Source organism: Schistocerca gregaria, chromosome 10 (genome assembly GCF_023897955.1).
Source record: "Schistocerca gregaria isolate iqSchGreg1 chromosome 10, iqSchGreg1.2, whole genome shotgun sequence".
Lineage (NCBI taxonomy): Eukaryota > Metazoa > Arthropoda > Insecta > Orthoptera > Acrididae > Schistocerca > Schistocerca gregaria.
In genome coordinates, this window is record NC_064929.1 from 195,498,801 (window position 1) to 195,526,322 (window position 27,522).

At 41.9% G+C, this 27,522-nt stretch overlaps 1 protein-coding gene across 2 annotated transcripts in view; it reads left to right on the forward strand.

The window, feature by feature from the left end:
* LOC126293517 (cell surface glycoprotein 1-like) overlaps nt 1–27,522 on the forward strand; it is a 113,960-nt gene that overhangs the window by 13,569 nt on the left and 72,869 nt on the right. For both annotated transcript variants that reach the window (XM_049986768.1, XM_049986769.1), the window contains 2 exons: nt 15,245–17,285; nt 26,724–26,892. In XM_049986768.1, coding sequence (XP_049842725.1) covers nt 15,277–17,285; nt 26,724–26,892 — 2,178 coding nt within the window. In that variant the 5' untranslated portion in view covers nt 15,245–15,276. The remainder of the gene's footprint in view (nt 1–15,244; nt 17,286–26,723; nt 26,893–27,522) is intronic.

A 27,522-nucleotide genomic window follows, 5' to 3' on the forward strand; every position in this document is an offset into this window, starting at 1 on the left:
TAGGAAGAGTAAACCTGTAACGTTCTGAAACAGTATTATTAGTGTCCTGCTTGATACAGTCATTTCATTTAAACATCTGGGCATAACACTGCAAAACAATATGAAGTGGAATGAGCACGTGAGTATTGTGGTGCGGAAGGCAAATGATGAACTTTGGTTTATTGAGAGAATTTTAGGAAAGTGTGGTTCACCTGTAAAGGAGACTGCTTATAGGATGCTGTTGCAACCTATTCTTGAGTACTGATTCAGTGTTTGGGATCCGTATGGGGTTGGATTGAAGGAAGACATTGAAACAGTTCGGAGGTGGGCTGCTAGATTTGTTACTGGTAGGTTCAAACAACACGTAAGTGTTAACGGAAATGCTTTTGGATCTCTGATGAGAATTGCTGTAAGGAAGCCGACATTATTTTTGAGAAACACTATTGAGAAAATTTAGAGCACCAGCATTTGAAGCTGACTGATGAATGATCCTACTGCTGCCAACATACATCATTTATAAGGACCACGAAGTAAAGATACAAGAAAATGGGACTTATCTGGAAGCATATAAGCAGTCAGTTTTCCTTCACTCTATTTGCGAGGGGAACAGGAAAGGACATGACAAATAGTGGTACAGGGTACCCTCCGCCATGCACCATTTGGTGGCTTATGTTGTGTCTGTTAGATGTGGATGGATGTAGGGAACATTTCTTATACTCATCATGAGCTTACAAATAAGGATGACATTGGGCCGTATGAAGCTTGGAATAGAAAGGCAGAAGTCAGAGAATTTACTTGCAAGCAAAAGAGAGAAGTGAGGCTTTTCCTTCTGACTTTATGAATAACCTTTACTTTTTCCTCTTACCTATTACTTCTAACACAAAAGCAAAAGCTTCTAGTGTCATTTGGATTGTCATCAACCTATGTTGGATTAGCGCAGGCATCTGATTTTATTGTTTCGTTGGCCGTGAAACTTTCTTGTGCTTTATTTGTTCTAAGTGCGCAAATGTGACTTAAATTAAAGGAGTCATCATCTGATTCAGATGAAAACTCATTATGTACAAATAGTACAATAATATTCTTAAATGTTGCTTTAGAAATGTATCCTGATTTATTAGAGAAATCCCTATTTCTGGAAGCAAAAGAAAGAAACAGAGAGCAACTCCTTGGCTACAGCAAATTCATACGAGAGGCCACTGTCCGTGAAGAAACAAAAATGTTTGCAGGAACAGATGAGACAAAGACACTCAGTACCATGGGCTGGTGGTACTGAAGCAAGTGAAATGGACATGAATACAAATGGAAAAAGAAGCTATGATAATGAACTTCATTCATGCAAAGATTAACTACAAAAACAATGCTCAAGAGGAGAAAAATGAAAATAGTTTTAATATGTATTTATACTGTTCTTTATAACATGTATGTCACCATGGAACAATGGAAAATCCAGGATGGAATGCAACAATATCATGAGACGTACAGTTGCTACTCACCATGTAGCGGAGATACTGAGTCACAGATAGGCACAACAAAGAGACTGTCACAGTTAAACCTTTCTGACATTAAGGCCTTCATCAACAATAGACACACACACACACACACACACACACACACACACACACACACACACACACACACACATACACAAAAAATCTCATGCAAACGGAACTCGCATACATGACTGCAGTCTCAGGCAACTGAAACCACACTGCGAGCAGCAGCACCAGTGCATGATGGGAGTGGTGACTGGGTGGCAATAAGGAGGAGGCTGTGGCAGGGAGTAGGAGGGATAGTATGGGGAGGGCGACAGACAGTGAAGTGCTGCAGGTTAGACGGAGGGTGAGGAAGGTGGGGTGTGGTGGAGGAGGAAGTAGCAGAAAAGGAGAGAAATAAAAAGACTGGATGTGGTGGTAGAAATATGACTGTGTAGTGCTGGAAAGGGAACAGGGAGGAGGCTGCTTGGGTGAGGATGATGACTGATGAAGGTTGAGGTCAGGATGGTTACGGGAACGTAGGATGTATTGCAGGAAAAGTTTTCACCTGCGCAATACAGATAATCTGGTGTTGGTGGGAAGGATCCGTATCACACAGGCTGTGAAACAGTCATTGAAATGAAGGATATCATGTTTGGCAGCGTGTTCTGCAACAGGTCGGTTCACTTGTGTCTTGGCCATAGGTTGCTGGTGGCCATTCATGTGGACAGACAGCTTGTTGCTTGTCGTGCCTACACAGAATGCAGCACAGTGGTTGCAGCTTAGCTTGCAGACCACATGACTGGTTTCAGAGTTAGCCCTGCCTTTGATGGGATACATGATGTTTGTGACTGGACTGGAGTAGGTGGTGGTTGGAAAAGTATGGGACAGATCTTGCATCTAGGTCTATTACAGGGGTATTAGCCATGAGGAAAGTGACTGGGAGCAGGGGTTGTGTAAGGATCGATGAGTGTATTATGTATGTTCAGTGGATGGCGGAATAACACAGTGGGAGGGGCAGGAAGGATAGTGGGCAGGATATTTCTCATTTTAGGGCACAACGAGAGGTAATCGAAACACTGGCAAAGAATGTAATTCATTTGCTCCAGTCCTGGGTGGTACTGAGTTATGAGGGGAATGGTGCTCTGTGGCTGGATGGTGGGACTTTTGGAGGGGGTGGGAGACTGGAGAGATAAGGCATGGGAGATTTGATTTTGTAAAAGGCTTGGAGGATAATTATGGTCAATAAAGGCCTCAGTATATTTTGAGAGGGACTGCTCGTCATGGCAGATGCGACGATCACAGGTGGCTAGGCTATACAGAAGGGACTTCTTGGCATAGAATGGGTGGCAGCTGTCAAAGTTGAGGTATTGTTGGTGGATAGTAGGTTTGATATGAATGAAGATACTGATGTAGCCATCTTTGATATGGAGGCCAACATCCAGGAAGGTGGCTTGTTGGGTTGAGTAGGACCAGGTGAAGCAAATGGGGTAGAAGTTGTTGAGGTTCTGGGGGAATGTGGATAGGGTGTCCTTACTTTCAATCCAGATAGCAAAGATGTCTTCAATGAATCTGAACCAGGTAAGAGGTTTAGAATTCAGTTATTTTTATTTTTTTTTTTTGGGGGGGGGGGGGGATTGATTCCTCTAGATGGCCCATGTATAGGCTGGCATAGAATGGTGCTATGCGGGTGCCTATAACTGTACCCTGGATTTGTTTGTAGGTAATGCTTTCAAAGAAGAAGTAATTGTGGATGAGGACATAGTTGGTCATGGCAACTAGAAAGGAGGTTGTTGGTTTCGAATCCGTTGGGTGTTGGGGAAGGTAGTGTTCAATAGTGGTAAGGCCATGTGCATTAGGAATGTTAGTGTACAGTGAGGTGGCATCAATAGTGACAAGCAGGGCACTGTGTGGGAAAGGGACAGGAACTCTGGAGGGTCAGTGGAGAAAATGGTTGGTATCTTTTATATAGGTGGGTAGATTCTGGGTAATCGGTTGAAGGTGTTGGTCTATTAGTGCAGAGATTCTCTCAGGGGGTGGGGGCGCAGTAACCGGCCACAATTGGGCATCCTGGGTTGTTAGGTTTTTGGACTGGTAGGGGTGAGTAGAGAAATGGACTCCAGTGAGAGGTTCTGGGATGGGCCTAAGAATTTGAGAATTGATTGGAGATCCTGCTGGACTGCTGGAATGGGGTCACTGTGGCAACATTTGCAGGTGGAAATATCTGGCAGCTGGCAGAGCCCTTCTGGGAGGTGGTCCTTGCAGTTCAAAACTTGCTTGGCTCAAGGAATCCCCCCCTAATGGCCTTACCATCAATTTATTCATCTCTGGCTACCACCTTTCCTTTCACAATGACTCCACGTGTTCAGATTCCGCCAATCCTTAGCCCTCACCAGCACAGTCCTGGAAAACCGTATCAACCAAGCCCAAACCTCCTTTCAGTACCTTCTCTCCATCCGCAAAAGGCTTCTGTAATGCAATCCCAAATTTCAGGAATCCATAACACACTTTGAAACTCTCGCCCTGCAGGAAGTTGAGCAACATGCACACTGCCACCTCAAAAAACTCCCCATCTTGCACACTTCTTACTCCTGTCTTGGAGTACCACTGTGCACCACCTCTGCAATAACCTCCAAACCTCCCCCACGGCCAGCCGCGGTGGTCTAGCTGTTCTAGGTGCTCAGTCCGGAACCGCACGACTGCTACGGCCGCAGGTTCGAATCCTGCCTCAGGCATGGATGTGTGTGATGTCCTTAGGTTAGTTAGGTTTAAGTAGTTCTAAGTTCTAGGGGACTGATGGCCACAGATGTTAAGTCCCATAACGCTCAGAGCCATTTGAACCATTTGAACCTCCCCCACGATCCCTCATAGCTGCCAAATTCTGTCTCATAGGCCTACTACACTTACCGCACCATCCAGAACACCCTCCCACCACCACACAGAATCCAGAACCTAAACAGACCTGCAACACAGTTACGAACCTTTCCTCCTGAAGCCTTAGCCCCACAGAAATATCAATCCTTTGCAAAGGCCTCATCTTTGCCCCACTCCCAAAATCAGTCACGCTGGACTTGTTAAAGACCTTCTCTCCTTCTCCCGGAAAGACCTTCTCACCTTCTCCTGGTCCCTACAGTGGAAACACTTCTTCGCCACCTACCGTACCAATCAGACTCACCCAAAGACCAATATTGAACATTGCCTAATTCAGTTCACACTTCTGTCCAACCATGATCAACCCCCACTGCCCTCAAACCACCCCCGGTGAACTTTTCAGAATTTCTTAACTTTGAAACATGCCCCACCATCATTCCCCAAATCCCTCAACATGCAAACTAACCTTACATCCCCAGAAAGAACCACAGTCGACCATCTAAAAACTGATCCTGACCTGATAATCCTACCTGTGGACAAAGGCTCCACCACTGATGTTTTGAACAGCAAGGATTACCTGGGAGAAGGACTCGTCCAGCTGTTAGATACTTCCAGTTACAAGCCTTGCCACAGTGACCCCATTGCAGTAATCCAGCAGGATCTCCAGTCACTTCTCATATCCTTAAGCCCATCCCAGAAGCTCTCCGTGGAGTCCATCTCTCTATTCACCCCTATCATTCCCTGCACTTCTACCTTCTGCACGCTTCCTAAAGTCCGTAAACCTAACTACTCGCGATACCCCATTGTGGCAGGCTATTGTGCCTCCACTGAGAGTCTCTGCTTTCATAGACCAACACCTTCAACCTATTACCCGGAACCTATCCTCCTATATAAAAGATACCTACCATCCTCCATTGACACTCACAGTTCCTGTCCCTTTACCACATGGTGCCCTGCTCATTACTATTGATGCCACCTCCCTGTACACTAACATTTGTAATGCCAATAGCCTTACCGCTATTGAACACTACCTTTCCTAATGCCTGACAGATTCCAAACCAACAACCTCCTTCCTAGTTGCCATGACCAACAATCTCGTATCCACAGTTACTTCTCCTTCGAAGGCATTACCTACAAACAAATCCGGCATATGGCTATGGGCACTCACATGGCACCATCCTATGCCAACCTATTCATGGGCCATCTAGAGCAATCCTTCCAAAAAACCCTGAATCCTCAATCCCTCATCTGGTTCAGATTCATTGATGACATCATTGGTATCTGGATTGAAAGTGAGAACACCCCATCTACATTCCTCCAGAACCTCTACAACTTCTACCCTATTTGCTTCACCTGGTCCTACTCAACCCAACAAGCCACCTTCCTAGGTGTTGACCTCCATCTCAAAGATGGCTACATCAGTACCTCCATTCATATCAAACCTACTAACCACCAGCAATACCTCAATTTCGATGGCTGCCACCCGTTCTATACCGAAAAGTCCTTTCTGTATAGCATAGCCACCCACGGTCGTCGCATCTGCAGTGACAAGCGGTTCCTCTCGAAATATACTGAGGCCTTCATTGACCACAATTATCCTCCCAACCTTTTACAAAAACAAATCTCCTACGCTTTATCTTTCCAGTCTCCCACCACCTCCCAAATGAAATTAGAATTGTCCTGCCCACTACCCTTCCCACCCCTCCCACAGTGGTATTCCGCCATCCACCAAACCTACACAATGTACTCGTCCATCCTTACACAACCCCTGCTCCCAGTCCCTTACCTCATGGCTCATACCCCTGTAATAGAGTTAGATGCAAGACCTGTCCCATACATTCTCCCACCACCAACTACTCCAGCCTGGTCACCAACATCACCTACAGAACACGCTGCCAAACGTGATATTCTTCATTTCAGTGACTGCTTCACAGCCTGTGTGATATGGATCCTTTTCACCAACACCAGATTTTCTGTATTGCACAGGTGCGAACTTTCCCTGCCATACATCCTATGTTCCAATAACCGTCCTGACCTCAACCTTCGTTAGTCACCATCCTCACCCATCCAGCCTCCTCCACCACACCCAGTCCTTTTATTTCTCTCCTTATCCCCACCCATTCGCCACTCCTATCATGCTCGCAGTGTTGTTTCAGTTGCCTGTGACTGCAGTTGTGTGTGTGATTTGCATGTGCATGAGTGTGTGTGTCTATTGTTGACGAAGGCCTTAATGGCCGAAATATGTAATTGTGAAAGTCTTTTTGTTGTGCCTATCTGCATATCAGCATCTCAGCTATATGATGAGTAGCAACTTTCCTTTGTCGTAAATAGCTTGTTGTAGATATTAAGCAGATTTGTAAGTTTTCATAAATAAAATAATTCAGACTCTTGCATTTTGTTTTAGAGATACAATTTGTTGTGTTTTTTGTGTCCCCTCTAAAAATTTCCCTCTCAGTTACAGGATCATCTTCATTATCGCCATTGTTACAGAAATCCTGTGTGGTATCTTCAGAATCTTCATCCTGTAGATGTTTTACAACAGAAGAATGACCAAGATTAGATGGATAGATCACGTAACTAATGATGAGGTACTGAATTGAAATGGGGAGAAGAGGAATTTGTGGCACAACTTGAGAAGAAGAAGGCATCGGTTGGTAGGACATATTCTGAGACATCAAGGGATCACCAATTTAGTGCTGCAGGGAAGTGTGGAGGGCAAAAATGGTAGAGGGAGACCAAGTGATGAATACGTTAAGTAGATTCAGAAGGATGTAAGTTGCAGTAGCTATTTAGAGATGAAAAGGCTTGCACAGGATAGAGTAGCCTGCAGAGCTGCATCAAACCAGTCTCTGAACTGAAGACCAGAATAACAGCATTCAGAACAAAGCAGTAAGATTTAATTATTGGAAAATTTAATAAGGAAACTCTGTTTCACACAAACCGCAATATAGGAAACCATCTCTTCAGGTGATCAAAACAATGCTCTATCATGACACTAACTTTTTAAAAAGTTTGTTTCATGATTTGTAACTCTCCTCTGTTGAATTGGGATAGGGATCATCCATTTGGGTCCTGGGCCATAGCATTCATCACTCAAAAGAACAGTGTTCTTGAAATCATTTATCACTTCCCTGCCACTTGAAGTTGTACATATTTGCTTGTCATATACTGACCCGGGCTAGCTACTGTCAATGCTAGTGAGCCATTCCTTTACCCTGCACATTTATACTAGTGTAACCCTCTCCATCCATATATTTGTCACCTTAGTGCACAGGTTTTGGAATGTGTTTATACAGACAGTCAATTACACCTATAACTCTTGGAAACTCATATTTATGTAGCCACTCATTTTTGCTACAGTCACATTATGTGGTGATGATGGAAATTTGGTCCATAAGTTATCTTCTTCCATTATCTTTTTAGAAACTCTACTCACTGTTATACTCACTATAGTGTGATGAATCCCGATTTCTTCTGCCATGCTTGAATGTAATCATAGATCAGCTGCATACTGAAGGAAAATCTCCATTGGACAGGTCTAGCATGTGGGTGTTCTGGGGGCTGGGAATGGGAGAGGCATAGGGATGGACTAGGATGTTGTGGAGGTTGAGTGGGTGACAGAACACCATATTTTTTATTTTCTTTTGAATTGGTTGTGATTACCAATTTCTTGTGTTAGATAGAAGTGTATTGCACATTTTGCCACTGAGAGCATGTAACTCTATTCTGAACCACTGGACAAAGAGAAAAATCTACAAGAAGATTATTTGTGTGTCTTGTATTGTGACTGTGTAAATCACAGTTCAGTTGATACTTTTTTTAATTATCAGCAACAAAAACCATTAAGGTATAAATGCTTTGGGAAATGATAGTAAGAATTCCAGTGCCCTTAAGCATAAATGAAGATCGAGATCTGGGCAATTTTCGGAGAACTATGTTTTATAAATTATTAAAAGGAATGAGTTTTAAATATGTTTGACATAGACATGATAACGTGCTAATAGATAGGGATGACATCATGTTATGGATGCTGTATTATCTGCAAACCATTAAATTGTTGAGAGATGAAGGAAAGTCCATTTATTATTTAGAGAAGACATGGCTGAATGCAGGACATACCAGAAGTAATGACTGGGTAGACAACAGCATAAAATCCAGTTTCTGTCTGGATTATCCACTAGAAAAAAGGGCCCATCAGGTTAACAAAAGTGCCTGATTATCACATACTTTGGGAGCAAAGCAGGTTTCATCAGACGCTATTTGTGTGCTTTTGAATCCAAGAGCAGTGGAGTTGATGATGAGCAGATGTGCACTGATATGTTTGAAAAGTGGTTTCGAGATCCAGTTCACCAGCTTGAAAAAAATGCAGTTGCTGTTGTTGATAATGTGTCATACCATTCTTGTAGAGAAGAAGCTGTTCCTAATGTGAAGTCCAGTAAGCAGTGTATGTCACAATGGCTAGCTGTAAAAATATAATTTTTGAAGATGGTAAGTTGAGGAAGGAATTACTACACATAGTAGTGCACAGTGAATACACAATAGATGAAATAGATAAGAATACACAGAAAACTGTTCTTTGATTTCCTCCACACCACTGGGCCACAATCAAGGGCTATGTTGCAGTAAAAAACAGAACATAGAAAATGTTGAACTTAAAGAATGTTTAGAATGAGAAGTAACAACAGTGGCTGCGTAAGAGTGTAAAAAGTGTGTACTCCACGTGGTGAAAAAAAGTTGAAATTCAGGTGTGGAAGTTAGACTGTGTTATAGAGGAGAGAGTTGAGCATTCATTTTGTTATAAACTTGAATGAAAATAGTCCCATTGCTATGGAATGAACTTAGTTCTGTTGTCCTTTATCAATACTGTAATTGGTATTGTTATTAAAATTGCTTATGTTCAAATCTACTCTGCCACTTTTTTTTTTTTTTTTTTTTTTTTTTTTTTTTTTTTTTTTTTTTTTTTTTTTTTTTTTTTTGAAATACTTGATTTTGCTACATGGTAACCTAGGTTATAACACCAGGTTTCTCATGAGTGATGCTTGTATCACTGTGATGTCAGCTAATGCACAGCATGCATAAAGAATTTTGAAATCTCCACGTGGCAATGGACCCCATCCAAGTTTATCCCAAACCAAGTTGAAAGTTCACGTAAACGAAGTTTAAACTGAATTAAACAGAATTGGGTAACATTCAGTGCTGTTCTCTGTTTTGTGTCTGCACAGATTACGATTCACTTTAGTTAACCAGCCTGAGCTTTGTGGTTTCTCAGTTGGTGAGCATGATTGATACCACATAGGATGCAATTTTTGGTCTTTTGACTTGAAATTTTGAAGATAGATTTCTGAGAAACATGAAACATGCTTTACAGATTTGGACAGCTATTGGTTGATTGTAAGGATTATGACTGCGTACCACACTACAGGCTGAAATATTGAGTCTTTTGGTTTGAAAGTTAGCCAAAACCCTGTTTGTGAACTTTATGGCATACCGCATTGGAGGCCGCATGCTTCGAGTCTTTTAACATGAAATTTTGTAGTTGGTGATATGCTCAGAATTTGCTCTAATAGTTTGTCAGTAAGGTGACAATCTCAAGGCAGCCAAATGCCTCATCACAAGTGTTAATGGATGCACACTACAGGCTGAAATTTGAAAATACACTCATAAGACACTTAAGCATTTGCTGTAACATTCGGATGGTGATCGGACAATCTTAAGGTACCAAAATATCTTGTCATGTGCATGAATGTTTGCCATTCTTTGGGCCACACTTCAAAAATACTTTCATGAGACACACAGATTCTGCTGTAAGGATTTAGGCAATAGTCATCTTAAGATATACTTGAGGACTGTTCAAAAATTTCTGGAACTTTGTCCATAAAATTTTTCTACACTTACCTTTTACTTATTGTGCATGGTCTCCATCAAAATACTCTCCTCCACAATTGTTACACTGCTCCCAATACCATTTCCACTTGAAGAAGCAGTCTTGGTACTCTTCTTGCTGGATCATACGAAGTGCCACCTGCGAATTTTCTTTTATCTTGTCTATCATTGCAAATCTTTCTCCTTTCAACGGGGTCTTTGTTGTGTCTAGTAATCCTGCATACTCGGTTTGCTCGACAAACAATCAAACAACTCGTATTAATGAGTTTTATTACTTAACTTTGATCTGAGAATTCTTGTTGTCCCTTATACATGAACATCCCCGAGTGCAATTACTTGGATGTGTCGCAAGCAAAGGGTGAGATACAAAATAATTAGTCTTCTTCAGAATAGACAAACACAAGTAACACTTCTGGTCCTAGCAACTGCTACTAACAAAAGTTTGTCAACTGAACTGCAGTGACTGCTGATCTCTAACTGTACTACCTAGAGATTGCTAATCAAGAGGCTACGATGTGTTGGCTAACGAAGTGGCTAACATTGAAGCTGCTATCGAAATGGGCTGCCATCAGTCAGGTATGTTGCTTATGTCATCTTCACCTAGAGGCCGCTGCTGCCGCATTGTTGTCTTAGAAGGAGGTCAGTTAGTGTGTGATTGGCTGACCTCTTCTCACAGCCTTCTCGTCTCTGTCATTCCCGACTGGTGCGCCTGCGCTGACTTTAAGCCGTAACAATTTTATCTTTGGAAATAAAAAAAAGATCCATAGGTGCCAGTTCTGGAGAGTACAGAGGATGAGGCAGCACAGTGATTTCTTTTTTTGTGTAATAGTCACGCACCACCAGCGATGAAGGTGTGGGTGCGCTATAGTGATGCAAGAGCCATGAAGTCAAAGAACGTTTCAGGCCATTTCCTTCCTACAGGATTTCATGACATGATCCAATTGAAGTGTTACATTCTTCTGCAATCTCTTGGACAATCAGTCTTCAATTGGCATGCACAATTTCGTTGATGTTCCTGACACATGCCTTGTTGACATCGAAGGTACTGAACGAGGGTCATCTTTAACTTCCATCTAGCCATTTTTAAGCCATGTGAGTCATTCTTAACACTGAGTATGCCTTAAGCACTCATCAACTTAGGCTTCCTGCATAATTTGGTGTGTCTGTGTAAAGGTTTTCTTGAGTTTCATACAAAATTTAAAGTAGACATGTTGCTCCTCTAACTCTCCCATCTCGAAATCCGCAAACTGTGTGACACAACATTCTACTCAATACATCACTGAACAACAACTAGCAGACATACAACAATGATACTTCCAGCAGTTACTCATTAAACTCACACATGTGCAGTGATGTCGCTCCAATACACCATTGCTGTGAAATTACAAATGTTCTGGAAATTTTTGAACAGATTTTGTATATAAGCTACTGCACTTTTAAGGACCACAGTGAATGACATCCAGTTCAGACATGCCTTTGGCCAGGAATTTTATTGAATGGCATAGAATAGTCTTCTGTGTTGAGTCCTGCTTTAAAATGAGCCCTGATTATGAGTAAAGATGGGTCGGGAGATGCCCTCGACAGTGATGGGGTTACAACCTAACTGGCCCACAATGTGGCCCTGTAATCAGGAGGGATGGTCTGGGGCATCATTTCTTTTCATAGCAGGATCCCTTTTGCTGCCATCCGTGGCACCCTTACAGTACAGTGGTACATCGTTGATATTCTATACTCTCTTTTGTTTCCTTACATGGCAAGCCATCCTGAGCTTATGCTTCAACAAGATAATGCCCGTCCATACCCAGTGAGATTTCTACTGCTTGTCTTCATGCTTAACAAATCCTGCCTTGGCAAGCAATGTGACAACTGTATTAGACAATGTCAACTGCTTGCATAAGAGCCAGAAGTGGACCAATGCTTTATTGATTTGCTCAATTTGTGAAACTCTTTCTTATGAATAAATCATGCAATTTTTCTGAAATTGTAATCGCTTGTTTGTCTGTGCATAAAATTAAAGCAATTTGGAATATTATTGAAAGGGAAACAGGGCAACCAAGAGCACAGGAAGACTTTAGTGCCATAAAACTGAATGACAAACGTACTAACAAACAATCAAAAATTGGAAATATTTTCAATAATCATTTTTTAAATGTTGTGGAGAAAATAGGATCTAGATCTTCACTAGAAGAGGCAAGGCTTCTAATAGAAGAGACCATACCTGTGCGGTTTGAAACAACTGTATTTCCACCAACCTCTCCCTCTGAAATCAGTAAAATAATTAACTCACTGAAAAGTAAAAGCTCTTACGGCATTGATGGCATTTCCAGCAAGATAAAGCTTGTTCCCCACAGATAAGTAGGATTCTCAGCCACTTATGTAATAGCTCTTTGGAGCAGGGTGTTTTCCCTGATAGACTGAAATATGGCATTGTAAAACCATTGCATAAAAGGGGGATATGTCGGATATCAACAACTATCGCCCAATCTCTCTTCTGACAGCTCTATCAAAAATTTTTGAGAAAGTAATGTATTCAAGAGTAGCCTCCCATATTTGTGAAAATAAAGTACTAACAAAATGTCAGTTTGGTTTTCAGAAAGGCTTTTCAACAGAAAATACTACATACGCTTTCACTGATCAAATATTAAATGCTCTGAATAACCGGACATCACCCATTGGTATTTTTTGTGATCTCTCATAGGCCTTTGATTGTGTAAATCATGGAATTCTTTTAGATAAGCTAAATCATTATGGTTTGACGGGGGCAATGCACAAATGGTTTAATTCATACTTAACTAGAAGAATGCAGAAAGTTGAAATAAGTGGTTCATGTAATGTTAAAACAACAGCTGATTCCTCAAACTGGGGGGGCCTATCAAGTACGGGGTCCCACAGGGTTCGGTCTTAGGTCCTTTACTGTTCTTGATATACAATAATGACTTACCATTCCATATTGATGAAGATACAAAGTTAGTTCTTTTTGCTGATGATACAAGTATAGTAATAACATCCAAAAACCAAGAACTAAGTGATGTAATTGTAAATGATGTTTTTCAAAAAATTATTAAGTGGTTCTCAGCAAACGGACTCTCTTTAAATTTTGATAAAACACAGTATATACAGTTCCATACAGTAAATGGCACAACTCCAGTAATAAATATAGACTTTGAACAGAAGTCTGTAGCTAAGGTAGAATTTTCAAAAATTTTAGGTCTGTCCGTTGATGAGAGGTTAAACTGGAAGCAACACAATGGTGGTCTGCTGAAACGTCTGAGTTCAGCTACGTATGCTATTAGTGTCATTGCAAATTTTGGTGATAAGAATCTCAGTAAATAAGCTTACTATGCCTACTTTCATTCACTGCATTCGTATGGCATCATATTCTGGGGTAATTCATCGTTGAGTAGAAAAGTATTCATTGCTCAAAAACGTGTAATCAGAATAATCGCTGGAGCCCACCCACGGTCATCCTGCAGACATCTATTTAAGGATCTGGGGATCCTCACAGTAACCTCACAGTATGTATATTCACTTATGAAATTTGTTGTTAATAATCCAACCCAGTTCAAAAGTAATAGCAGTGTGCATAGCTATAACACCAGGAGAAAGGATGATCTTCACTATGTAGGGTTAAATCTAACTTTGGCACAGAAAGGGGTAAATTATGCTGCCACAAAAGTCTTTGGTCACCTACCAAACAGCATCAAAAGCCTGACAGATAGTCAACCAACATTTAAAAATAAATTAAAAGAATTTCTAGATGACAACTCCTTCTACTCATTGGCTGAATTTTTAGATATAAATTAAGGGAGGGAAAAAACTAACTTAAACATTAGTGTACTGCAATATTTTGTGTAATATAATATCATGTACAGACATCTTTCATTAACCTGACACGTTCCACATCATTACGAAGTGTCGTATTTATGATCCATGGAACAAGTATTAATCTAATCTAATCTAATCTAATCTGTATTATGTCTTAGCGTGTATTAAAAAACAAATAATTTATCACAATTAATAGTCAGTGATTTGTGTGGTCGAAATGTTCTTCACATTACACTGTGAATACTGACTGATGACACAGAACATTGTGACCAGTGCACACTGCAAAACTTAAGTGTCATTTGGTGGGATGGTGGGCACGTGATGCTGTAAGGAAAGTGTGTAAGTGGAATATAGATGAATGGGGAGTCATTTTAGTGACAATATAGGCTGCTGATTGAATCCACTGACATGGTGAGTTGCCCAATGGGCAGATAGTCATGACTCAGCACCTGAGGATGAGCATCTAACAAAGAGTAGAGCTATTTGGCTGTTCATGTGTTACTGTCATGAGCAACTATGGAAAGAGTGTGTAGAATGGTGAAACCACAAGTAAGCAACAAGGTTTCAGACACACACCTCATCACAAAATAAGTGCGAGGGAGTCTCTGAAAAGCAGGATGCGAGGGCTATGCTGAACCTTTTTAGTGAAACTTCAGAATTTTCTTAAATTTAGAATTCACTGTTCCATAAATGTTTGATGACATTTGGGTGATGTGGGTGGCCAAATCATTTCATTTGACCAAATTATCCAGAATGTTCTTCAAACCAATCTGGATTAACCGTGGCTCAGTGACTTGGTGCATTGTCATCCATAAAAATTCCAAATTCCATGAATGTTTACCACTTAACTGAACATCCAGAAGACCCAGTCCATTTTGTGTAAACAGGGCCCACACCATTATGGAACAACCACCAACTTGCACAGTGACTTGTCAAAGACTTGGGTCTGTGCTTTGTGCCCTACTGCACCACACCCAAACCTACCATCAGCTCTTACCAGCTGAAATGGGGACTGATCTGATCAGTCCACAGCCTTCCAGTCATCTAGGGTCCAACTTACAGTATGAACATAACTGATTAACCTATTCCATTGTTTACATTTTGTCATCTTGTTTTGAGGCCACAAGTAATGACTGCTAAATCTGGTGGCGTTCACTGTGATGCTCTATAAAACTATTGTGGACTTATCTCTTGTTTGCATTTAACATTTACAGGAAGCTGCAACAGCAGGCACATATATCGACTCATGACAGAAGGTCGGTGCAGCATGTCGGAAGAGCCCACTCCTGCGTCAAAAAAAGTTTCATCTGGTCTGCCACTTGGAAACCCCCATCCAGATGCGGCACTCGCTCCACAGTCGGGAGTGCCGATGTCTGCACCAAAAGAAGTTACAGTTGGGATACAACTTGGAAGCTCCCAGCCAGATGTGGCAGTCACTCCACAGTTGGAAGAGCCCATTCCTGCATCAAAAGAAGTCACAACTAGGCTGCCACTCGGAAGCCCCCATCCAGATATGGCACTTGGTACACAGTCAGGAGAGCCAGCGCCTGCACCAAAAGAATTTACAACTGAGCTGCCACTTGTAAGCTCCCATCTGGGTGTGGCACTCACTCCGCAGTTGGGAGAGCCAACTCCTACATCAAAAGAAGTTACAATTAGGCTGCCACTAGAAACTTCCCATCCAGATGTGGCAGTCACTCCACAGTTGGGAGAGCCCACTCCTGCATCAAAAGAAGTTGCAACTGGGCTGCCACTAGGAACTTCCCATCCAGATGTGGAAGTCACTCCACAGTCGGGAGAGCCCACTCCTGCATCAAAAGAAGTTGCAACTGGGCTGCCACTAGGAACTTCCCATCCAGATGTGGCAGTCACTCCACAGTTGGGTGAGCCTACACCTGCGTCAAAAGAAGTTGCAACTGTGCTGCCACTTGGAAGCCCCAGTCCAGATGTGACGCTCGATACACAGTCAGGGGAGCCAAAGCCCACACCAAAAGAAGTTATGACTGGGCTGCCACTTGGAATCTCCCATCTGGATGTGGCAGTCACTCTGCAGTTGGGAGAGCCCACTCTTGAATCAAAAGAAGTTACAACTGGGCTTCCACTAGCAAGCTCCCATTCAGATGTGGCAGTCACTCCACAGTTGGGAGAGCCCGCTCCTGCATCAAAAGAAGTTGCTACTGGGCTGCCGCTGGCAAGTCCCCATCCTGATGTGTCACTCAGTCCACAGTCGGGAGAGCCCACACCTGCGTCAAAAGAAGTTGCAACTGTGTTTCCACTTGGAAGCTCCCATCTGGATGTGGCAGTCGCTCCACAGATGGGAGAGCCCACTCCTGCATCAAAAGAAGTCTCAACTGGACTGCTGCTCGGAAGCCCCAGTCCAGATGTGTCACTCAGTCCACAGTCAGGAGAGCCCACACCTGTGTCAAAACAAGTTGCAACTGTGTTGCCACTCGGAATCTCCCATCCGGATGTGGCAGTTGCTCCACAGTTGGGAGAGCCCACTGCTGCATCAAAAGTTGTAACTGGACTACTGCTCGGAAGCCCTAGTCCAGATGTGGCACTCAGTACACAGTCAGGAGAGCCAAAGCCTGTGCCAAAAGAAGTTATGACTGAGCTGCCACTAGGAAACTCCCATCCAGATGCAGCAGCCACTCTGCAGTTGGGAGAGCCCACTCCTGCATCAAAAGAAGTGACAACTGGGCTGCCACTCAGAAGCTCCCATCCAGATGTGGCAGTCACTCCACAGTTGGGACAGCACACTATTGTGTCAAAAGAAGTTGCAACTGGGCTTGCAATTGGAAGCTCCCATCCTAATGTGACAGTCATTCCACCGTCTGGACAGCCTCCTCCTGTGTCAAAAGAAGTTGCAACTAGGCTGCCAGTGGATGTGGCAGTCGCTCCTCAGTCAGGTGAAGTCACTCCTGCGTCAACAGAGGTTGCAAGTGGTCTGCCACTCAGAACCCCCCATCCGGATGTGACACTCAATCCACAGTCATCAGATCCCACACCTGTACCAAAAAAACTTGCAACAGCACTGCGACTCAGTCGCCTCCACCAGGGTTCGGCACGTGGTCCGCAGTGTTCTGCAAACAACTCCGCACCGTCTGTCGGTATCCTGCCTGATGATGTGATGTTGATGATATTCTCCTACTTCAGCCTTCCTGAGATCGCCGGTATCTTGCAGAACGTTTGCACTCGTTGGAGGATCCTGTCCCAGCACCCTTGCTTGTGGACACACAAGGAGTATGTGCCCAGGTAGAGTACCCCACTGAACTGTAACATTAGGTGTACGTGCTCAGGTAACGTATCTGTAAGTCTTTTCTGGTACAGGAACTAGAATGAATTTTCACTCTGCAGCAGAGTGTGAACTAATATGATACTTCCTGTCAGATAAAAACTGTGTGCCGACCAAGACTCTAACTCGGGATCTTTGCAAAGGTCCTGAGTTTGTGTCCTGGTCTGGCAAACACACTTTAATCTCCTAGGAAGTTTCAGCACATAACCTGTTAGGCATTTTCTACAGAGGAAAAAGTATGAATTATGTTTGGTTTGCAGTTATTTTCAGTAGTCTGTGGTACAAACTGTACACTGAGATGACAAAATTCATGGGATACCTCCTGATCTTGTGCCAGCCCCCTCCCTGCCTGGAATAGTGCAGCCATGTGGCATGACAGTCATTGGAAGTGTCATGCAGAAATATTGAGTCATGCTGCCTCTGTAGTCATCCATGCTGCTGAAGCAGGAGTTTGTGCATGAACTGACCTCTTGATTATGTCCCATACACGTGCAATGGGATGTTGGATTCATGTCAGGTGATCTGAGAGGCCAAATAGCTTGCTTGAATTGTCCAGAATGTTCTTCAAACCAATCATGAACAATTATGGCCCAGTGACATGACACTTCATCATCCATAAAAATTGCATGATTGACTGGCTGCAAACGGTTTCAGAGTAACCAAACATAACCATTTCCAGTTACTAATTGGTCCAGTTGGACTATAGGACTCAGTCTATTCCATGCAAACACAGTCCACACTATCATGGAACCACCACCATCTTGCGCAGTGCCTTGTTGACAACTTGGTCCATGGCCTCATGGATTCTTCATCACACTCAAATCCTACCATCAACTCTTACCAACTGAAATTGCGACTCACCTGATCAAGCCATAGTTTTGCAGCCATCTAGGAACCAACCAATTTGTTCAAAAGCCAGGAGAGGCTCTGCAGGCGATGTTGTACTTTTTCCATGATTGACTGGCTGCAAATAGTCTCAGAGCAGCCAAACATAACCGTTTCCAGTTACAAATTGGTCCAGTTGGACTAGAGGACTCAGTCTGTTCCATGCAAACACAGCCCACACTATCATGGAGCCACCACCATTTTGCACAGTGCCTTGTTGACAACTTGGTCCATGGATTTGTGGGTTCTACATCACACTCAAATCCTACCATCAACTCTTACCAACCGAAATTGCGACTCATCTGATCAAGCCATGGTTTTGCAGCCATCTAGGATCCAACCAATTTGTTCAAAAGCCAGGAGAGGCGCTGCAGGCGATGTTGTGCATTTAGCAAAGGCACTTGCGTCAGTTGTGTGCTGCTGTAGTACATTAATGCCAAATTTTGCCACATTGACCTAACAGATACATTTGTTGTATATCCCATATTGATTTCTGTGGTTATTTCATGCACTGTTACTTGTGAGTTATCACTGATACCCTTACACAAATGCTGATTCTCTTGGTTGTTATGTGAAGGTTGACGGCTACGGTGTTGTCCGTGGTGAGAGGTAATGCCTCAGATTTGGTATTCTCAGCACACTCTTGACACTGTGATCTTCAAATTCTGTAACGATTGTCAAAATGGAACATCCCAAACGTCTAGCTCCATCTACCAATCCTCGTTCAGTCTGTTAATTCCCATTGTGCTGTCAAAATCATATTCAGACATTTTTCCACATGAATCATCTGATTAAGCTCCGTCAATGCAGCACCCTTCTATACCTTCTGCACACATCATCTGTATATGTGCTTATTGCTACCCCATGACTTTTATGAGCTCAGAGTACAGCTCATGAAACTGTCAAGTAAGGTTTTCAAATGTAGCACTCTCCCTGTTGACTAGGTAAGTTATGCAAAATGTTTTATATTGGTTGTGTTGCAAAACTTAAATATACTAAATATACTATTTAAATGACAATCATTTATGAATGTGAGCTACTTTTAAAGTATTCTTTAATAAATAACTGGCTTGCATCAAATACCGTGAGGTGTAACATCCAATATACAAGGTATTTGAAAAAGTAATGAGACTGATTTTTTATCTACCAAAGTTTTTTTTTTTTAAAGAACAATATTGTGCCCTAGAAAGTAGTCCCATTCAGCAACTATACACTCATGGTCTCAGGACTCAGATCAAGTGAATAGGGGCCTGTAAAACAACAGGAATGCCTTTTGACATAAAAAATTCCATGATGGAAGTGGCTGTATGACACGGGGTGTTGTCGTGATGTGACATCCACACATCAGTGATGTCCGGTCTCACTTGATTCACTTTTTTCCTGAGCCTTTCAAGGACATTGTTTTAAAACACTTGGTTGACAGTTTGTTCTGGAGGAACAGTCTCAGAAAAGCACTGAAATGTTTGTCATTTTCATTAGTTTTTGAACCTGGAGGTCTCACTGAGTGAGGCTCATCTTCAACGTATCCTCAGCCTTCCAAAAATGATTTTATGCCAGTGAAAGCCTTGTGCTCCTCATGGGCCTATTTCAACTTTTCAAAGGTCACACAGATTCCCCAAATTAAACACAAAACTTGATGGCATAATGTTGCTCTAAATTCTGTGGTTCCATTTCTGTAACACAACAAAAATACAACTTCTGTGATGGTGCTCTCAAAAACCATGTGATGACTGTACGGAGCTGAAAGTCGAACTAAGCATCTGGAAGGGATGAACACACCGGTCTACACAAGTAGAAGAACACAGCGTTGTCAGATTCCTCGCAGTGTTGTCAGTCTCATTACTTTTCTCGCATCCCTCGTAATTTAGTTCTTTACTTTTAGTCTTGATTATTGTGTCTCTTAATGTTTGTCGGACATCTGCTGTGGCTAATATTGCTTGCAGTTTAGAATTTTTACACCACATTTCCAAATTTCCAGCAAATAACTCGTGAAGTCACAGTTGCATTAATAAATTATGTATTGACTTCACAAGGCATACATTAACTCCCTTTGTTCAATATGTCCCATCAGAATCCGTAATCAGAATAAATCACAAATACAGGGTGTACATAAAGTCCGGGAACACTTTCAATTATTTATTGCACAAGAACCAAACATTGTACAGATGTCATACATATGTCATTTTGAAGAGAAACCCCTTGAAAGTTTTTTTTTCGTGAATACCGCCACAGTGTAGTTTGGTAATTTGCCAATAGTCAGGGCTCTTTGCAAACCTGGCGAGTTCAGCTGCGGAGCGAGCTTTCACTGTGTTGGAGTTTGAGAAAAAGAAGTGTGCTACAGCTGTTCAACGGAGTTTAGAACCAAATACGGTATGAAGCCACCAACAGGGAAGGCCATTTACCACTGGCACAACAAATTCGTTATGACGGATTGCTTGTGTCTAGCAAAGAGAAGCAGATGTCCCAATGTGATGAAGTGGATGTGGAGTGCATATGAGAGACACTCATAAGGAGTCCAAAAAATCGGTGTGTTGTGCATTCCATGAACTCGAAATGGCTCCAATTACAGTGTGGAAGGTCCTGCAACAGAAGATGTCTATGAAACCATTGAAATTGGAGCTAGTGCAGAAACTCAATGACGACGACAAAGACAAGCATTTTGAGTTTTGTTTGCAGTTGCAACAACTGAATGAGGATGGGGATGGCACTGTTCATTGATTAATTTTTAGCAACAAAGCCACTTTTCACACGAACGGGAAAGTGAACAGGCATAATTGTCGAATCTAGGGTAGAAAGCAACCACACAAATGCATAGAATTTGAGCATGATTCCCCAAAGGTAAATGTTTTTTGTGCCTTGTCGTGTCGAAAACTGTGCGGGCCAATTTGGACATGTTGCAGCAATGGCTGATGCGTCAAATGCAATCAGACTGCCCGTTCATCTTTCAGCAGGATTGGGCTCCACCCCATTCTCATCGTGAAGTTCGAGGGTAGCTGAACACGGAGCTGCGATGGATTGGCTGTGCTACAGAAGGGGACAGCTGTTTCATGAAATGGCCTCCCCGATGACCAGATCTCACTCCGTGTGACTTTTTTCTGTGAAGACACATTAAAGATCTGGTGTATGTGCCACCTCTACCATGTGATGTAGCAGAGCTCTGGGAGAGAATATGGGAAGCTACTGCCACAGTCAACGATGCCATGCTGGGACGGGTATGGCAAAAATTGGATTGCTGAATTGACATCTACCAGGTCACACACAGTTTGCATATCGAATGTTTGTAAAAAGAAACTTTCAGAGTTTCTGTTCATAGTGCAATATGTATGACATCTGTACAATGTTTTTTTCTAGTGCAATAAATAATTGAAAGTGTTGCCAGACTTTATGTACACCCTGTGTTTTATTGTGTTTCTTAGAGTAATGTCCATTTATTTATTTGGAATTTTCCACTTCCCCAAGGTGGCCTAGTGAGCTGTGGCAATTTATTCCCATGTTTGAGCAGCTATTTCCTTTCATGAGGTTGCTGCAATCACAGTCCCTTATTGAAAATGTGTGTTGTCCCTTGACATGGCTCACCAAGTGTAAATATTAGGTTGGTGCATAAGTTCGTAGCATTTTTCCATAAGCTTAATAAACACGGCAGATATACATAGCAGAGACTGTAGTCACCAATAATATATTCTCCTTCACTGTTTACAACTATCTGCCAAAACTGGGGTAACTTCTTGATTCCACGACATTATAAATCACGTGGTTTTAAGCCAGAGGACTCATCACACAGTGTTTGGAGAGCTTATTCATCCAGAAAGGAGGTTCCTTGAAAATTGTTTGATAGAGAGTGGAAAAGGTGAAAATCTGAGGGTGCAAGATCAGTGAGTAAGAAGGATGTGGAATGACTTCCCACCCCAACCCCTGTATACTGCTTTTTGTCAATCTCGCAGGATGTGGGCAGGTGCATTCGTGGCGTAACATCACTTCATGTAGTCTTCCTGGTAATTGTTCTTGGATTGTGTCTGCAAGACATATCAGTTGTTGACAATTAATGTCAACAGTGATGGCTACACCTCAGGCAAGCAATTTGTAGTACATTGCACTGTCACTGTGCACTAGATGCATAATATTATCTTTTGTGGAAGCATGCAGGTCTCTGTACAGGGCGTTGCTGGTTTGTTCAGGCTCAGCTGTTCCTTTCTTTTCCTTTGTTATCATGAAGATATCATTAATCATTGTCAGTAGTGATGCAAGATAGGAATAGCTAGTGTTGTTAATGAGGCAACTGATGACAAGCAAGCAGAGGTGCACTTATGGCCACCCCCTGATTTTTGTGACTTTGGCTTAGAACATGTAATATCATACACCCACTTTTTGAACCTTCACCATTGTATACAACTGTCGCTTGATGCTGAAGTGATCACAGTTCATCACATCTGCCAGCTCTCAAGTACACTGACGAGAATCATTGTGGATTAATGGTTTTAATCGAACCTCGAAGATATTCCTGAATACGGAGAACCACTAATGTTAAAACAACACTCCTTAAAACAAGGAAGATATTTTCATGCCATGATCTGTCCAGTGGCATTACCTCCATACAAGATGCAAATGTTTTGTCTGCCTCTGCTGCTGTTACCCCCACATTGATCACAAACAGAAGACTATGTCCGAAATTTCCGATTTATCCATTTACCAATCTATTTTGTGGTGTCCACAGCTTCACTTACTATTTCCAAATGACAATATGTAAACTCAAATAGCAACAGTGAACTATAAATAAAAAATGACAGTCAGTAAATAAACCCATAAAAACTGCTATATCAATGTGCAAAATTAAATGCTACCAACTTATGCACCAACCTAATAAAAATAACAACCCATCTGCCACCTTATTTTTTAGTTGCAAAGTATCACCTATCAGTGAGCAGACAGAGTGGTACACACCATGCCTTTGGAGTGGTATGTTTTCCAGCTAATTTAGGGAATGCAGGAGAAAAAGTATGTTTCATATTTGTAGCATATATAAACAGTTCAGCCTAATTTAGATTTACTAAACCTCACTTCTTCACACAAATAAAAAAGTCAAACATCAGAATTCACAGTATGTTACAGCAAAGACCCCATTATTCTAAGATGTTGAACAAGGACTGTCAGTGAACAGAGTTGTATGCTTTCTTGAAATCTGTGAAGATGCTATTGACTAGAGAATGACTGATGGCCGAGTATTTTAGAATTATTTTTAAATTGAAGTTTTTGTCTGTGCAGCAACAATCTGACTTGAAGCCTGTCTGGTATTCACCAATTAAGTGTTCTACTTGCTCTTGTGTTCCCTGGAGTAAGCATGCTGAGAAAATGTTGTAGGTAAGTTGTAGGAGGGAGATTCCTCTGCAGTTGTTTACATTTTTCCTATCTCCCTTCTTGTGCAGTGGATGAATATAGGCACAATTCCAGCTGTCAGGAAGTTTTTCTTTTTGCGAGACGGTTGTGATTATTTGTGTAAGTTCTTGAAGAGACTTTAGTTTAAGGTTCTGAAGTAGTTCTGCAATGATTCCATCTTTATCAGCTGTTTCATTGTTTTTCAGTTTAAGTATATGTTAGTGTGTCTCTTCACATGTTGGTGGTAGTGATGTATTAGGAATGCGGTAGCGTTCCCGCTTCCCGCGCACAGGGTCTCGAGTTCGATTCCCAGTGGGGTCAGGGATTTTCTCTGCCTAACTGGTAGTTGTGTGTCTTTCATCATCATTTCATCCTCATTCACTCGCAAGTCGCCGTAGTGGCGTTAAAGAACTTGTGGAGCGACGGCCGAACCACCCCGCGAGGGGTCATTCATTCTTGATTAGTTAACACAAGTTTTCCATCTTGTTCTCTGATGTGTAAATTTTGAAATGTGTACCCATGGACCTTTCTTACTAAATTCCTGTAGAATCCTCTTGTGTTGTAGTTGCAGAAGTTGTACTCTAGAGTACACATTTGCTCCTATGTGTACTTCACCTTGGTTTGCCAAATGAGTTTTACAGCCTATTTTCTGAACAGGTTAAAACAATACAAGCTTTCCAGTAGTTTTTCATTGCTGCATTCATGGTAAGTTCATTTGTATCCATGTAGTGCATTTTCACATTCTGATTTCCACCATGGGTTTTTAATGTTTTTTTTCCATGGTATTTGTTCTTTTGCCCTTTATTTAATATTTCTTGTAATTCTTCCCATGTGTTTGCTTACAGTTGTCTTTCCCATCTCTGCTGTATGTTAGATTATGTGATCTTTTTCATGTCAAACTCCTCTGTGTTTGTTCTTTTCCGATGAATTTCCTCGGTGTAAATTTTATTTTCATTCAAATCAAGCTCCAGCACCCAGAACTATGGCCATGTATGGACGAGTTGCACTTGTGTGAATGTGTGTGTGTTTTCTATTTGAGAAGAAGAACTTTGCCTGAAAGCTGGGTGTTTTAACAGTCTTTTTCACTGTGTTTCCTCAGTGAGCTGTCCTTTCAACATTGTTGATTTTGATTCAAGTTAGATAGTGGTCTGAATGAAAATTCACACCTCTGCAGACTTTGGATGTCATGGATCTCCTTCTGCCATTATTCTTTGTATATTTGCATATCGGAAAATTTTCCACAGTTTGCTGGTGACTTCTTTCTCTGTCCATTTGCACATTGAAATCAGCTAACAAAATTTTTACATCATCTTTGGGGATCTTGGCCATCACTGTCTCTCTTGTTGCTCAGAATTTCTCTGTTGATCTCCATTTCGCTGTTTATTCCCATATGTGAGGGTGTGTATTTTGATGATGATGTTTTTCTTGTCTCTGCTCTGTAGGCCTGTTCTTTATTGGGTTGACTTCTCTGACTGAATTGATTATCTTCTCGTATACCATGAAAGTCATGCTCAGAGGTGGAGTATCCCTGGAGACTCATTTTCCAGTCTTGCTCTTGAAGATATGGCAGTTTCCATAATATATTGTGTCTTTGTCTGTCCGTCATGTGTGTTTCGTGCAGGGCAAGTGTAATTGTCTTTCGTTTGTTGAGCTCTGTTGCACAGTTTTCGCGGTTGAATCAGCATGTTTATTGTGTTGAAGGTTTGTGTGAAAATGATTCTGTTGGTCGACAGTCCTTGTTCAACATCTTAGAACAATAGGGACTTTGCTGTAACTACTGTGAACTGTGAATTATGATTTTTTTTTCTTTTTTATTTGTGTGAAGAAGTGAGGTTTAGTAAATCTAAATTAGGCTGAACTGTTTATATCCGCTACAAATTTGAAACATACGTTTTCTCCTGCATTCACTAAAATAGCTGGAAAATGATTGTGATGGAACATACCACTCCAAAGGCATGGTGTGTACCACTCGTGTCTGCTCACTGATGAGTGATACTTTGCAACAAAAAGTAATAAAATAAGGTGTCAGATGGGTTGTTAATTTTATTAGGATGGTGTACAAGTTTGTAGCATTTTAGTTTTGCACATTGATATTGCAGTTGCTAAGGGTTTATTTATTGATTGTCATTTTTTATTTGTAGTACACTGTTCCGATCCGAGTTTACGTTTTATCATTTGGAAATAGTGAGTGGAGCTGTGGACACTACAAAATGGAGTGGCAAGTGGACAAATTGGAACAGCTCCGACATAGTCTTCCATTTGAGTTCAATATGGGGGTGACAGAAGCAGAGGCAGCCAAAACATTTGTATCTTGTATGGAGATAATGCCACTGGACAGATCATGACATGAAAATATCTTTCTTGTTTTAAGGATTGTTGTTTTAACATTAGTGGTTCTCTATATTCAGGAATACCTTTGAGGTTTGATTAAAACCATTAATCCAAAATGATTCTCACCAGTGTACTTGAGAACTGGCAGATGTGATGAACTGTGATCACTTCACCATCAAGTGATATTTGCATGCAGTGGTGAAGATTCAAAAAGTGCGTATAGGGTATTGCATGTTCTAAGCCAAACTCACAAAAATCAGGGGGGTGGTCAAAAGTGCATCTCTGCTTGTTTGTCGTCAATTACCTCATTATCAATACTGGCCATTCCCATCTTGCATCACTACTGATGATGATAAATGATATCTTTATGATAACAAAGGAAAAGAAAGGAACAGCTGAGCCCAAAGAAAGTGGCAACTCCCCATAAAGAGACCGGCATGCAGCCACAAAAGATAATATTATGCATCCGTTGGCACAGTGATGGTGTGGTGTACTGTAAATTGCTTCCCTGAGGTGTAACCATCCCTGCTGACAGTTACTGTCAACAACTGACATGTCTTGCAGATGAAATCCAAGAAGAGTGACCAGGAAGACTACATGAAGTGATGTTACTCCAAGAGTGCGCCCGCCTGCATTCTGCTAGATTGACAAAAAACCATATACAGGAGTTGAGATGGGAAGTAGTGTTGCTACTGTATTGGAGTACATAAAAATTATGAGAGGCAGTCATCTTAAAGGTTTTATGGTTAAATTTATTGATTCAAAACACTGTGTCAGGAAAATTGAATGCATGTTCTCTCTACTTCCTACAGAGCCGAGACAAACGAAGGGGAGGTTATAAAGATGATCAGGGCAATGCCACAGCTGCGTACATTGAGAATTGAGGGTGTAGCATCGCCCCACCTTATGGAGGCTTTGTCTGAAAGCTGTCTCAACCTCACCACACTGGACACCGGATCAAGGGAGCCAATCCGTTGCGCAGTAAGTGCTTTCTTAGGACTGAAATAAACAGTGTGTGGCCTACTCATCTTCTTAGTTTGATTGGTTCCACATCCCTGTAGCTCTCCTTCAGGGTGGGATTTATGGACCATGTTGTACGTTTGCTTAAATGAGTGATTGGATTAAAAATACACTGAAGAGCCAAAGAAACTGGTACACCTGCCTAATATTGTGATATGGCCCCCTGACAGCACGCAGAAGTGTTGCTACACAAGTTGCGTGAACTTGTCTGTTGTCTGAATTAGTGCTGCAGGGACCGGACACCACGAATCCTGCAGGGCTGTCCATAAATCCGTAAGAGTATTGGGGGGAGGAGGGGGGGGGTGGAGATCTCTTCTGAACAGCATGTTGCAAGGCACCCTACATGTGCTCAATAACGTTCGTATCTGGGGACTTTGGTGGGCGGCAAAAGTGTTTAAACTCAGAAGAGTGTTCCTGGAGTCACTCTGTAGCAATTCAGGATGTGTGGAGTGTCATATTGTCCTGCTAGAATTGCTCAAGTTCGTCAGAATTCACAGTGGACATGAATGGATGCAGGTGATTAGACAGGATGCTTTTACGTTCATTTCACCTGTCAGAGTCATATCTAGACGTCCCATGTCACTCAAACTG